The 16,122-nt window shown below is 43.6% G+C and overlaps 1 protein-coding gene across 1 annotated transcript in view; it reads left to right on the forward strand.

Moving 5' to 3' along the window:
• The window catches only part of LOC146806222 (olfactory receptor 52K2-like), a 144,820-nt gene extending 133,629 nt beyond the window's left edge, over nt 1-11,191 (forward strand). Inside the window, exon 2 of the mRNA XM_085623901.1 lies at nt 10,174-11,191. Coding sequence (XP_085480027.1) covers nt 10,174-11,191 — 1,018 coding nt within the window. The remainder of the gene's footprint in view (nt 1-10,173) is intronic.
• The last annotated feature ends 4,931 nt before the right edge of the window (nt 11,192-16,122 follow it).

Here is a 16,122-nt window from a genome sequence, read left to right on the forward strand (position 1 = left end):
AGTCCAACTCCTACAGCTACCTTTGGTTCTTCTCCTTGGCAGAGGTTTCTTCTTGTTATTCCAGAAGTGATCTAAAGTCGTGGGGTCTGGGTCCCCATATTTATAGTACTTTTCCCTTTGTTCTCTGAAGGCAGAGAGGCCTTTGCCTAGTCCAAACCAGTTCTGGTCAGTCCTGGAGCACTTTGTTGACAAGACTCCTTCTTCCCTTTCACAGTGCAGGGCAGAGACATCAGATGCACCACAGGAGGTGGAGCCAGCATTGTGGAGGGAAGGCACAGCCCTATTCAGGTCCCAGGTGCAACTCCTCCCACCCATCTACATGCAGCTCTTTCTATTCACCTCTGTGCTGACACACCCTCTCTCCTGGAATCCCCCAGCCCCTGTCACTCACAGAACCAGACACACAATACACAACCTAGCAAAGGCAGGCTTGGACAGTTAAGCAAGAAAATACCTACTTTCTAAAAGTGGTATTTTCAAACACAGAATGTTAAAACCAACTTTACTAAAAGATGTATTTTATCATTCTGATTTCAGGCATACTAAACTCGAATTTCTACCTAGTTCCCTGAGTCAGTTAGGATTATAAGATGTAATAATCAAACTGCCCATTCTGGCCTATGGGGAACAGGTAGCCTTGCAATAGTGAAAAACGAAAATGGCTGTAATTCACTATTAGGACATGACACACACACCAGGGCATGTCCTACCTTATACTTACAATGCACCCTGCCCTTGGACCTACCTTAGGGGGGTCTGATATGAAGATAAGTGAAGGTATAGGGACTGGCAAGTGGGTGCACTTGGTCAGTCAACATGGCAGTCACAGACTGCACATAGGCCCTGCAGTGGCAGGCCTGAGACACACTTTACAAGCTGCTTCTGTGGGTGGCACAACCAGAGCTGCAAGCCCACCAGCAGCATTTGATTTACAAGCCCTGGGCACACATGGTTCACTGTACTAGGGTCTGATAAGTAAATCAAATAACACAATCATGGAGTCACTAATCAATACATTAATTTACAATAGAGAGCATATGCACTTTAGCACTGATCAGCAGTGGTAAAGTGCCCAGAGTCATAAAACAGCCAACAACAGGTCAGAAAAAATACAGGAGGAAGGCAACAAGTTCAGGGATGCCCCTGCAAAAAGGGCTAAGTCCAACACGCGCAATGGTGTGCGGAGATTTATTATAACTATTTTAGAAATGCCACTTTTAGAAGTTGGCATTTCTGTGTGGTATGTGTCTGCCTGCCTGATGTGAATTGCATGTCTGGCTTTTGAGTGACAGGGGCTGGGAGGTTTGTGTTGGTCCAGGAGGGGCAGGGTGAGCCAGCACTAGGCTGAATGGGACATCTGCATTTAGAGTAGTGGGAGGAGTAGTCCCCTGTCCCTGAAAAGGATTGTTCTTACCCTTTTGCAATGCTGGCTCTGCCACCTGTGGTGTGTCTGATCACCCAGCCCCCACCTGACAAAGGGGAAGAGGAGCCTGGTATACAGAGTGCTCCAATTCCCCTCTAGCCAGTTGTTGCTGGTTCTCCCAAGCCCTGTACTGCAGATAAAGGAGAATATGAGTATAAATGTAGGGGCTGTGACCCAATGATGGTGTGCTGTTCCTGGACTTGTTTGGGGCTTGCTGCTGCTAGGGGCCCAGGAAGAGCCGCCACAGGGGCTTGCCTCCCTGCTGGAGGGCCCTGTGTGCTGGCCTTCCTGGGCCCAGCTATGCCCCTTTGGACAGCTAAGGACTTTTTTTGGACTATAGCGCCTTAAGAGCGCTCTGCTTTTCCTCCAGCCAGAGGACAGCGTGGGCTTCACAGCATGGAGCTGCAGCCCTTTTAGAGGATATCCCGACGTGGGGATTCCCCCGCATTTACTCCTTTCATCAGCGGGAGCCCACCATGCATTTTGCAAGCCGAGCGGGTGCCCACCCCGCTTTATGAGGTTATTTTAAGAAGCGGGTGCCCACCCTACATTGTGGTGCGTTTCACGGGTGCCCACCCCGCATACATGCTTGAAAACCGAGCAGGAGCCCACCCCACATTGGTACCTTTAAGGCGGGTCCCCACCCTGCATTGGTGACCCTCGCTTTATGCTTTATTGTAAGGCGGGTGCTCACCCCACACTGCAGCGCCGAAAAGAAGTCACCGCTGCGGCCTGGTTCGGCCCAAGAAGTCAGGCGGGCTTGCCTGACTGTGGGCGGGGCCTCTGAGGCCAGCGGAGCAGGAAGAGGAATTCCCACCCACCGGAGAAGCCATCCGGAGCCACGCGGGCTCCCCTGCAGAGTCTCGTGTCCCCGGAGAGGGACCGGGTAAAGGCAAAGTGCAGGGGGAGCCTCGCGGGCTACTCAGGCTGACAGAAGCCCGCCTTAAGAAGAGAAGCGAGCCTCCCCAGAATGTCCCAGTGAGTGGGGCTGATCGGGAGGCTGCATTTGTTTTACAAAGTCCCGGAGTGGGGCTTGGGGGCATTTCTCGGAGCAATCGGTTTGTGGTGCCAGTCAAGGCACAGTGCCTAGTGCCTGCGCGGTCCCGTAAGAGAGCGGGGCGCTCCAACGATGGGGGCAGATTTGTTTAAAGTGCCCCAGAGCAGGGCCTCTTGGTTTATTCACAGCTGCACTGCCGTAGCGGGCAACTGCAACGTTGGCCGCATTTTTGTTGTAGAGTCCCAATGTGGTCTCCTGAGGGCACCGAAGCGCCAGTGCCTGATTCTTTATTCCCTCAGTTTCGCCGCCGTAGCGGACAATGATTGGTCACATTTGTTTAGAGGGCGCAGTGAGTGCCAGTGCCTCCAGTTTCTTTCCAGCTGCACAGCAATTAGTGACTGCTGCAACGTTTAGGCCAGCGCAATTGCACAGTTTTGGATTCTGCTGCATTGGCAGCACGCCCTGACATTATGGACATAGGGCATTTGAGCCCTCTGAGAAGGCCAGTTGGCCAGGGGGATAGTGTTAGGTTCATAGGGCGCCAGGCCCTAATGTGATTTATGTGCTAATATGCTAAATGTGTTTTATGCACCATGATTGAGGTCTCTAATGTGATTTATGATTATGAGGTTATTGCGTTCTGTGTTTATGCTTGTGAGGTTATTGCATAAAGTGTTTATGGTGGTGAGGATATTATTACCTTATGGGTTTAGGCTTATGAGGTTGGCGCATAATGTATTTTACGCCTGATGTGATACTGATTGCATAATATGATTTATGTTGCAGGATATAATGCTGAGTACAGTGTTTTGCCAGTCATTACTGGTTGTGTTCTACATTTACTATTTGTGCTTGTGATGATTCTGAAAGTGGTCCAATTGGCCCTGTCATGTGTATATAATACCCTGTAAATATTGCCTAGTGCCAGTTGGCACAGTGTATATTGTGTGATTGCTATTCTAATGTGTTTTTAGATAATACAAAGGCTATTTTTATATACCTTGTGTGGAGTTCCTTTTGTGGTCTGCCTGGTGTGTTGCTGCTGTGAGTGTGTTGAGCAAACGCTTTACACATTGTCTCTGGGAAAAGTCTGAATGCTCATGCCAAGCTACCAAGGAGGTGAGTAGGGGTTATCTTCAGCATGTAGCTCCCTTGCCCTGACTAGAGTGGTGGTTTCTGCCTGGCTTAGGCGGAAGCCCTAGCCAACCAGAAATCCCATTTCTAACAGTACACTATAACTCTTCTTAACTTTTCAATTAAATTTAATTCTTAGTGATCAAGAGATCATAGCTCCTGCCCTGAACTCCCTTTGAGATATCTTGCTTGCCTCATCATAAGGTCCTACCAATGTATTAACCATAAAAGCTGTGATTGTTTCCCTGCTCAAAAAAACCTTCAGCAGGCTCATAACTTCTCAGAGTCTCCTGACATCTCTTTGCTACCTTTTCCTCAAATGCCCCACAATATTTTCTTATTAAAGGAAAAAAGCTGAATTATATTGTGAGATCCTTTCTATGGCTCAGGGGCAATAGGTGATTCATTGGCAGCATCTGGGGAATATAATTTTGTTGATGATTGCTTTTTCAGAACTGACTATTTCATTTCATTTGGATAGGAGTTATTCCCTTTGGAAAACTGCGTCTCCAAAAGTTGGCAATAGTTAGCAGTCAAAGCTTACTTCGGGAAGAGATAAAGTATTTGAACTCAAACACATTATGTCATATTATTCATACCAGATTAACACTTTATTTAGCCAGCCTAGCTATACATTTTTAAACGGACCAATTTAGAGCAGGTTGTTATTGAATGCAAAACCAAAAAAATGTGTTCTGTGACTAATAGTCACTGCAATATCCAGCAAACGTCTTACAATATCTCTTGGTGTGCAAAGTGTCCAGCAAAGTGATAATGGGCAATAGTCCAACCTGCAGGACTTAAGTTCTGCGAGGTCCATGGAACGGGCTCGGTTCAGGTAGAAAAGGCAGAGAATCCACAGCTGACATGACGGTCCTATGTCTGGACCACTTGGTGAGATGTCTCTGGTAACATGACTGGGTTTAGCTGAGAGTTGGGCTTTATGTATTCCTCCTAGACAGTCACACACAAAAGGGAGCTATGGCACTTGTGCCAGGATGACCTATCACAGGCAGGCTTGGAGGGAGGAGCTGGGCACAGCCTCATTTACACCTGAATAGGCTTTGTCCTTTTCCCACACAAAGGGCTACATACTCCCAGTAGTTAGTCTGGGGCCAGGGCAGGAGAGGAGGGATGTCTGGGGACCTCAAAGGGAAGCCTTTAGAAGCTTCTCCTGTACCTCAATCACATAAATTGGTATACATACTGGACCTCAAACACCACCAGTTCAGTACACCTCTGGACAAGTGGATACTCTGGCAGGAAGAAGGACTGCTGCTGAAGGACTGCCAATCTGCTTGACTGCACCCTGCAGGACTACTGCCTTCCTATACTGCTGCTTTGCTGTGGTGACCTGCTGCCTGCTGGCCTGTTGGCCGTGTGAGAAGGGTTGGACTTGTATCTCTTGAACCCAAAACCCAGAGTGACTCCTAGGGCTAATTGGCTGGCCTCCTGATCTGAAGCCTCATGGACATAACAGGCTTCGAACAATCTTGCACCTGCACCTTGACTCTGCTATCTGTAAGTCTACCCTTCCAAGTGGGGCCATCCCAGTCCTTTATGCTTGGAAGTGGTCTTAATATGCTCACCAGCCTCTGTGGACCCGGCGGAACCGATACACCGCCTCTGCTGCGTGGTGTATCGGTGGACCCAGCGGAACCAACACATCTCTGCTGATGCGGGGATTAGTCCTGTCACAAAGATCCTCATTCCTGCAGCAGCCCAGAACCGCTGCTCCAAGATACATCCTTGGGATCGCTCCTTCCATCTCTCATCTGCGGTAGCCTTGACAAAGATGCCAGACTACGCATCGCAGGCTTTCAGCTCTTCTGAACCGATGCATCACCACGACTGCACACCATATCCTAAACACCGGACTTCGCATCACAAGCCCTGTCAACTGGATCTTCAACACAGACACAACAGGACCTCACACTACATCCTTGCTGCTTCTCAGAACAGATTCATCACTTCAACTGTGCAATGCAAATCTGGCGCGAAACCGCATAATGCTCCGCAAACTGTGATTTAAGGTACCTTTGTTCAGCGGGCCTCAAGACCTGAACTTGTGACTTTGTGCCAGTCTGGCACGACCAGATATCCACAGTTAGCGCTTTACGCCACTATTTTCACTAAAAACTTTAAAATGTAATATCCTCTGTTCCACCAAATGGATTTTTGTCGTTCTGCTCTTGTTTAATTTAGTAAAATATCTCTATTTGCTGAAATTTCTCAGTTGTTGGCTCCTTTTGTTGTGTGTCTTCACTGTGTTACTGTTTGAAGTGTTGCACAAATACTTTACACATTGCCTCTAATTTAAGCCTGACTGTTCTGTGACAAACTACCCAAGAGTTGAACACAGGTTAATTTGGGGTTTGCTTGTGACTTCACTTTGAGAACAATTGTGGTTGCTGCTTAAGAAGGGTTTCATCACCCTCAACGATTAACCCATTTTCTTACATATGTGTTGTGTGATGTATGACATGACCTCTCACCAAACAGCTGAATCTGTCTGTAGGTGAAACCTAAAACCAAGCACCCAGATCAGCATGTTTATGCTACAACCTTTGTGCAAAATCGCAGACTATGTAAGTGTAAAATCCAAAGTTGCAGTGCACCAACATGACTCTTTTAATCACAAATAGTATTGGGATTCACATAGACCACGTTCTGACTCTTTGTGATTTGTAAGGAAAATGGGTACTGAAAGGGGCATCCCCACCACCTGGAAACTCTGAGGAATGTTTCATAGGTTTGCAGCTAGAGGTGGGCAAGCATGGAGACCAGTAGCCAACAGAGCCATGCTGAGCCAAGGGTCTGGCTGGGCTCAAAGAACTGGTGAATGAACTTAAAAGGGAAAATATGTGGCATCTAAATAATGTGACAAATATGTAAAAAATGCAAAAATATGATAGTTTCTTTAAAATAAAAAAGAGTGTTTTTTTCCCAATAGGAAGTATTTCACCTTAATATATCAGATTATTTGTGTACAGTGCACAAGCTGAACTCATGTATAGGAAAGTGCACTCAAAAGTGACAGCAACAAAAAGGATGCTCTATAAAATCCACAGTGATGTAGTATGTGAGGTCATAAGTGGTTCATCATAGCGGTGCAAGGTATATTAAGGTCAGTTACAGATAGCTTGTGAATTTTAGTGTTGTTTTGGTCTAGAAATGGCAAAGTGTTAATAAACTCAAATAAAAAATACTCTAACATCAAAACAATCCTTCTCTTCTTTGTGACCAACATCTTTGTCCTATGAAGGTTTTATAGTGTCATCATTACTGAATTCTTAAAGAAAGAGAAATATGGCCATGAAAAAACACAATAATTTCTGTTTTTATCTGTATACTACAAGCTAAAAAATGACATAAATGCAGCATTTTAGTAGTAAATTAGTTGTCCTCAACCTAAATGTACATTGAGTTCCTCATCTGAGTTCAAGCCTGTGGGGAATTTCATCTCTCGTATAATTATGTATCTGAATTCCATTGATCTGAGCATCAATTCTATATTGCCCCTCTCATACTGTCCTTTGCCCTATCAAAGACAAAAAATGTCAATACACTCATATCACTTTTCTGTTCCTCTTGGAAATGATGCACTACAGGGTAAGATTGATTTCCATTCTGCATCGCCCTTAGATGTTTCATCTCTTGGCCTAATGGATAGTACTCACTCTGTACCTAAGTTCAACACACAGACCACAAAATCTGATTTTCATGAAAAAGCTGACCGATAGAAAGTCTCTTGATAGCATATGGGACACTATATGAAGCCACACTCATACTGTATTTGCAGTCTTTACAATTTCCACAAATGCAGAAGTTACTTTTATTCTCATCATTTTAGCTTGTAGTTTACAGAAAGAAATTGATTTATTGGGACCTTTATGACCATTTTTGTATTCTTTCAGAATGCGGTGGGGATGACAATATCAGGTTCATAGGAAAAATATGCTGGTTGATATTAATGTAGAATACCACAAGTGTCTGTGACTGTCCCAGACTATGTCGGGAACACAGTGAGGGTCTGGGGCAAAGACTGGCGGCTGGTTAGAAAACGTAGGTAGAACATGTAGTACAGTGCTGCCCAGGATCACACAGGAAGTCAGAGGAGAAAAAAGACCCAAAGGGGAAGCCTGCACAAAGGAACAAGTTGGCTAAGACTCAGAAAGGACAGGCACTCATGAGGGGATTTAGCATTCAGCATAACTACACCGAGGATGAATGTGCAAGACATATATATGAAACAACATTAACAATAAAGAGAATGTGGGTAAAGCACTCAGAAGCTGCACACGGAAAGACTGAAGCTTAGTATGTTCCTCATCCACAATTGCAGTTACAGATACTGACTGCAAATACCTACAAATAGGATATGCATGCAAAGGCATGGTCTGTGGAGCTGATACCTATGGTGATGTTATAAAGGTAACTCAAGGACAATACTCACAGTGAACGAGAAACACCACCTAGGTAGTCAGCTGTGCCCATGTATCCTGGTGATCAAACAGGAACACACAAGGTAGTAACAGCAAGGGTGTAGAACTAAACACAAGAACAATAGACAAGGAGGAGTGCTTAACAGGAAAGGAAGGAAATCACAGGGCACACTTGGCAGAAAGCAAGTAACAAACATACAAGGTAATAGAAGCAAGGCAGCAGGAATAGAAAGACAACAAACTAGGAACTGGAACCAAGGAAATCGGAAGCAAGGCAGGGACTGGAAAGGGATAAACAGAAGGGGAGGCTACAAGGGTATACTAGAATAGTGCTGGATCAGGAGTCAAGAAAACAAAGTGTCACTGAAGGCTTTCCTGGAGCAGGAACAAGAATTGAGCAAAACCTCAAGAGCCAAGGTATCACTGCAGGCAGTGCTAGTTCAGGACCAAGGGAAACAGATGCAGCTCAGGAACAAGGAATGCTAAGGCTCAGGGGTCAAGGGAGCACTGCAGTCAGTGCTAATTCAGGAACAAGGAGAACAGTACCAGCTCAGGAACAAGGAATAACTAAAACTCAGGAAACACTGGAAACAAGAATATCTAAAGCTCAGGAAACACTGGAAACAAGGATACCAAAAGCTCAGGAAACACTGGAAACAAGGATACCAAAAGCTCAGGAATCAGTGGAAACAAGGGTCAGTCTCACTGGTACACAGTTACAATGACCAACACTGGGCTGAAGGGAGCTGGAGCTTAAAAGAGCTCACAATAATCATATGCATCAGGTGTGAGCAGGCTAGCAGCAGCCAGCCACGGGTGACCTGTATTCCTCCACCCACCCTTGGCCTGCAGGGGTAGACACGGAGCAGTGAGCAGGGAATTCTAAGTAATGGAGTTTCAGGCATGAGCAGGCTGGCTTCATGCATGAGTAGGTTGGCCTCCACAAAACCTGGCATGGATTGGGAATGGATGTCCATTTCCAAGTAGAGTCCAAATGGCTGCAAGCCAGTATGTGCATGAAGAGGAGGGTCCAGCAGCTTATTATAACAGTGTAAAGTCCCACAAGTAGGGCCCTGATGGAGGACATGAGGGCGCAGGGAGAGAATCGTGACAACATGTGATACAACTTCTATAAGAACAGGCATATATTCCCACTATGTATTATGGTGCAAAAGAGTGATGGAGCAATAATTACTGCTTTGCTCAAACTTTGCACACAGTATTAAACCTGGGCCTAGAATTAATGTTTAAACGCAATCTCTAGTAGTAAGTTTAAGAGAAAATTGTAATAGGAAATAAAACATCTAAATGTCATTGTACCAACATTGAAGGCTGGTTGCAATAGTAATAATGTTTAGTAAATATTGTCCCGGGTTATCTCAACAGAAAGAATGCTGCTAACATCTACTGTTTGAGAATGCAGTAAACCCCTAAAGCCAGTTGAATATCCTTATCCTGTTCCATGTATAAAAATGCCCTCTGCGGGTGGGTGTGTTGGCCTTTCCAATCATCAATTAGGATGGATGTGTGCATGGAAGCACTACAAGGGAAATGGAAGACAAAAACGCACACCAAAATCACACAAGCTGAAGGTGATCCACAATTGTGTTTGATGGAAATGATGTTTTGGTTGTGAAATGAAAGTGGGAGGAGAGCAGTGGGACTAAGTGTGTGAGTGTTAGTACGTGTGCGACCTTGAAGCTGTCATGCAAAGAAGGTAGACATGTCCATGACATAATGGTTGATCACAAAATATAGTGGTTTGGGCAGTTGGAGGATGCATCACTTCCTTTAGTGTCCCAACAACTTGTTGATTCTTCTGGCCTGTGTTATCTATCCTGAACATTATATGTCAGGTGGCCTGATAATGTTTTATTGTTCAAACCCTGTCCTAGACCTCTGCAGCAATTAGATTTCTCTACCATCTCATACAAAGGGTCAATTATTCTGCAGTGAAATTGTTTTGACTTCTTTTCTTTTTTTTTCTACATAAATTCAAGCAGGACTACACTGCCTGACACGCTCATCCCTAAATAATCATTTCCTGCATTACTGCATGCATGTTTAAAAAGATTTGCCAAGTACTACGTATCATTCTTAGCAGAAATTATAAAAGAAATTGATTGAAGAAACTGAAAAAAATCAATCATATGTTCTGTTTTATATCTTTTCAGCGACGTGGCTGCAGATTCATATTTTAGCTACAAAGGGAGCATCATGCCATCTTCTAATCTCACTGGATTCAAGCCTTTGACACTTGTCCTGATTGGCATTCCAGGACTAGAGGTGTACCAGATCTGGTTTGCTGTCCCAATGTTAATCATGTTTGTTGTCACTGTTCTTGGAAACTGCTTAATTCTCGTGACCACAACAGCAGTCTTGAACCTTCACAGACCCATGTATGTTTTCATTTCCCAGCTGGCCTTTTCAGATCTAGTTATGTCATCTACCATCAATCCTAAAATGTTTTCCATCTTCTGTTTTTTTGATGGAGAAATCAGCTTCAATGGCTGCCTGGTTCAGATGTTCTTCACTCAGTGTTTTAGGACATTTGAATCCTCCATTCTTTCAGCCATGGCTGCCGACCGCTATGTCGCAGTGTGCAACCCGCTGAGATACTCATCGATTGTAACAAATTCTCTCATTGCCAAAGTATCTGCAGCATCAGCTACCAGAGCCACTGTCGTTCCACTGCCTGTTGCCCTCTTCACCATGGCATTGCCATTCTGTAGCAGGCACATTGCCCATTCATACTGTGAGAACATGGCTGTGGCAAAGCTATCCTGTTCTGCTGCCACTTTTAACAGTGGGTATGTCTTGGCTATCTTCATTGTAATTGCCCTTGGAGACCTTCTGTGCATTGCTGTTTCTTATATTTTGATTCTAAGAGTAGTTCTTGGTCTTCCTTACAAAAACCGTTTCAAGGCCTTCAGCACCTGTGGTATTCATGTCTGTGTCATGTCTGCCTTCTATCTTCCAGTTTTATGTTCCATCGTTCTGCATAGATCACATCACAACATCCCACTTTATGTGCATGTCATCATTGCAAACACTAACCTGCTTTTATCTCCCTTGATTAATCCTTTCATTTATGGGGTGCTAATGAAGGAAGTACGGCAAGGGATATTGCAATTGTGTGAAAAACTAAAGCCTGGCTTAGCCCAATGTTACTTATCAACAACCTTCTGTTAATGGTCAGTGACTGTCCACTTGAAAGCACTTTGCATTTTGTTTCCTTCCTCTCCTTAAAGTGCTCAGGGCTCAGCTGGAATGGTCATTGGGTCAGGGAAGGCAACTTAATGTATCTCTTCTGAATATCTGACCATTGTCAAATGAGCAATGAGGTTGCGGCTTGCATGCCTTTAAGGGAAGTGAACCCTTAATACTACTCATACTTCAATGGCACTTAAAATATTAGTGTGCACTAAAAGATTGGAAGTTTCACTTTAAAGACATTGCATGAGGCAAACTCTTAGAAGCTGTGAATTCCAGATTAATGTTCATCTAAAAGAAGAAAAACTTTAAACACGTCAAGCTGATTTGCTGCTCTGTAAATTACTGGTCATTCAGCAGCAACGGATCTTTTCATTCAAACACACTGGAGGCTAACAAAATAATCATAATAAGCAATGTTAGATGAAGAGGCAATCTACTTCATTGGACCTGGTTCACAAACATTTTTGTACACCTTCATTGTTCTTTGGAGTGCCAAAGGTACGCTCTGTTTATGCAGCTTCCCAATCCTAAATATGGTTGGAGGTCTTTTCCAGATGAAAAGTGTATTTACAAATGAGGGAATTATTCAAATATGGCGCTGTGAGACCTGGCATCCTTGGCGTGGTTTTCCCCTGTCTTTTTGTCTCTGCCTCCTGTATTTTTGCTGTGTGCTGGGTTTCGGTTTTGTTGGTCTAGATGCTTTGGGAACTTTGCCACTGCTAATCAGTGCCAAAGTGCAAGTGCAAGTACAGCTACTCTCTCTGTAAACTGTTAATACGGATTGATGTTTCCATGATTGGCTTGTTTGGCTTACTACTAAGTCCATAGTACAGTTCACTGTGTGTCACCAGGACCTGTAAGCAAAATGCTGCTAGTGGGCCTGGAGCACTGATTGTGCCACCCACACAAGCAGCCTTTCCAAGGTGTCTCAGACCTGCTACTGCACCCACTTGCCAGGCCCTAACCTTCCCTTTTATTACATGTGAGTCACCCCTAAGGAAGGCCCAAGGTACCCCTGTGTGCAGGGTGCACTTTATGGGAAAGGGAGAACCTCTAGTGGTGTGTGTGTGACATGTCCTGATAGTGAAATACAGTGTATTTAGTTTTTCACTATTGAAAGGCTATCTTTCCCATAGGATAGAATGGGAGTTTATTTATTGCATCTTATAATTATAACTTCCCTTTGGGACAAGATTGAAAGATGGAGTTTAGTATGCCTGAACTTAGAATATAAAAATGCATCTTTTAGTAAAGATGATTTTTATATTGTGTGTTTGAAAATACCACTTTTAGAAAGTGAGTATTTCCTTCCTTCGCCATCCTGTGTGCCTCTGCTGGTTTGTGTATTGACTGTTTGGCTTTGGAGTGACAGAGGCTGGGGATGTGCACTCACTGCAGATAGCTACTGAGGCGGTTGAGGTGTGTCAGGGCTGGGCTGAATAGACCGGGGCTGCAATTAGAGTAGGGGGAGCAGATTATCTTGCACCTGAATGGGTCTGGTCTGCCTTACAAAATTCTGTCTCCACCTCCTGCCGGGAAACTGGACCAGGGAGGACAGAACTGGTTTTGACTGAGCACAGAGCCTCCCTGCCAAAAGAGAACAAAGAGAAATTGAGTATAAATATTGGGGCCCAAATCCCAGAACTTTAGAATACTTCTGGACTCAAGAGAAACCTCTGTCAAGAAGAATAGCTGGAAAAGCTGAAGGAGAAGTACTACCCCTTAGCGGTGTGATGTCTGGGGTAGACCTGCAATTACTGTTTCTGCCAATGAGAGGACAAGACGTTGCTGTGTGCTGTGTATCCTGCTTGAAGAAGATCTCAAAGGGCTTGAAGTTGAGCTTTCCTCCTGTTCAGAAGTCTCAGGCACGGAAGACTTCTTCACCAGCCCCCCTGAACTACCTTGCTGGGAGTTCTGACCTGCCAAGCGGTCCCTTTGCCTGTGTTGGGCCTCAGGAGGTTGTTCCTGCTGCTTGGAGCTGGGAAAAGAGAAGCAACTACAGAAGCGTGACGCATCGGCATCCGTTTCTGATGCAACACCTTCGTGCTGGTAGAATGTCTACGCATCACCATGATGACGCTGAAGAAACCGCCGCAGGGCTTGAGAAATCACGGCGCCCCGAGATTTGTGCTACGAAGTCCGAGACCACCGTACAGACTCCGATGCAGGCCCTGCTGTGCGACTGCAAGAACCGAAGCATCAAGGATCTGCAGCTGGAGAGATCAAAGCAGCACCGTTGCCGCCACCACATCGAGAACCGACACATTCCCGAATTCCCACGTATTGCAGCAGGGCGCCAAGTCTACAGCAACGCCAGGGTCACAGTAAGAAACTGATGCATCACCTCCCCACACAGTAAGAAACCAACGCATCACCTCCTCTTCAGTAAGGAACCAACTCATCACCTCCCCTGCGTGGCAGTAAGGAACCGACGCATCACCTCCCCTGGAGCAAGGAGCTAACGCATTACCTTCCCTATGTGTAAGAAATCGATGCATCACCTTCCCTACAGCTGTTTTTGCTTATGATTTTGACACATCCAAGGTACTTTATGTTGAATCTGTCACGTCTATAGTTTGCTATGGACAGAACTGTTTTTACCTTTTAAAAGTCATTTCTTGATGACTGTATGTTAGATTTTTGTTGTTTTGGTCTTGTTTCGTTTAGATAAAGACTCCTTATTTTTACAAACTGGTGTGGTGTCCATTTGTAGCGTCTTCACTGTATTACTGTGTTTGTTCACAAATGCTTAACACACTGCCTCTGAGATAAGCCTGTCTGTTCATGCCAAGCTACTAACGGGGTTAGCAGGGGTTGTCTAAGGGCATAATTCCCTTACCCTGACTAGAAGCAAGGGTCCCTACATGGATAAAGGTGCAAACCATTGCCAACTAGAGACCCCCATTTCTAACAGGTGCAATGTCTGTATTTGCACACTTAGTTGTGGGATGGGGTTCTGGATATTCATATGTGGATCAGTTGTAAACCTTGGTGAGCACCCACAAACATATAATCATGGGATACATACAGAAAATTTGCATGAAATTCACCATCGTGGAAATGCATGCAAAAATACAAAGGTTGCATTAACTAGAGGTTTTAGGGGAGCAGGGCCCTTCTTGATGAATAACTATTTAATTGTGAAAAATTAAACAAAAGTTAAATGTATGAATGCACATCAGTGTTCTATTTAAGTGTACAGTTTGTGGACTATGAATGTATTATGCGTGTCCCCACCGGGACAGGAGTGAACCATTGACATTACTTCAAGAAAATGTGTTATGTATAGCCCATGCTCAAATTAGGACAATATGGATCTGCACGATTAGAAGTGAGGCAATATTTATCTCAACAGGTTATTACCAGGTGCGATAAAGATCACACCCTTTGTTACATTTTGGTAGTCAAAACCTGCTGGAATTTAACAAGGGGAAAAGGCCAGATATTTACTGGGGCATGTGAATTTTAATGTGGTAAGCACCAAAATGCGCATGTTATTCCCCAATAAGTCTGAATAGGTGATAATTATTGCATTGAGTAAATGACGAGCTCCAGAATGCTGAATGTTAATCAGATACTCATAATAAGGCTGTGTGTTATTGGATGTGCTACAGATTGCAAGAATTGCTATCTATGAAACGGGTGACCTTGCATGCAGATTTTTCAAGCTAGTGCATGTGGTGTAGACATGGCAATTTCTTGAAAAACATGTGCACGTCCCCAATCTGCACCTGCGTCCAGGCACAGAACATATTTATTCATATGCATGTTCAATTATGTATTGTGGCTGTCATTTTGAGAACTTTTTTTCAGGAAAATAAAAAAATAGGCTGCTTCTAATCTACACTACTTTCATTATACACCATTGTTCATGTGTGGGGCCAGAAGATTGTCTAACAAAAATATTGAATCCTTTATATAATGTACAAATATATGACCTCCTTGGAGTTAGTAGAAGAAAATCTACACACTGAATAGGCTGATGTTTTGGTAAACAAAACTCAGAATTTAATGCATATGTAAAATGACATTTCTATAGACGATATTCTGACATAAAGACTTTCATGATGGTAGGGCTATGCTGTTGTCAACAGACCTACATCCAACAACAATGCATGTCTTGATTTTCAGTCATCCTTCTCAGGAATGTGCTTCAGCTGTCACATTTGAACACTGATGGTGCTACTCTGATATGTAAACATCTTGATAGTGATGTAGTTCAGCAGTGGAACCAGCCTTCACCACACAGCCTTTAAAACGCAATGCCTCTACCATGCAGCCTTAACCACTTGTGGCAAGTATATTTAAGGTAAAGAAGTGTGTGTATGTAAATAAAGTAGATTTTACGGTTTAGTGGAGGGTTTTTGTAATGTGATATAAGGGTAATTTTATGGGTTAGGGTGGGCAGTGGTAAAAGGTGGTATGGATAATTTTAGGGTTTAGGTGGGAATAGAAGTAAAGGGAAGTATCGGTTACTTTAAGGATTTAGGGGGCATAGTGATAAAGGAGTGTTAGGAGTACATTTAAAATAGGAGTTTGGGGAGTCCCCCCCCTCACAAAAAACAAAAAAAATTAAATTCCTTTTTAGAATTTAGGGGTGGTTAGTGATAGAGGGCAGTTATGAGTAATAAAAAAGGGAGTTAGGGGAGGTATAATATAATATGTGATGCTATAATATCATATAATACAATATAATATCATGTAATATATGTTATGCTATATATACAATAATAATATATAATATAATATAATATAATATAATATGATATATATATATATATATATATATATATATATATATATATATATATATATATATATATATATATATATATATATATATATATATATATATATATATATATATATTACCAGTGGTTGTTGCTAATAACTTCATGAAACTTTCC

This window comes from Triturus cristatus, chromosome 8 (genome assembly GCF_964204655.1).
Source record: "Triturus cristatus chromosome 8, aTriCri1.1, whole genome shotgun sequence".
Taxonomy (NCBI): Eukaryota; Metazoa; Chordata; class Amphibia; order Caudata; family Salamandridae; genus Triturus; species Triturus cristatus.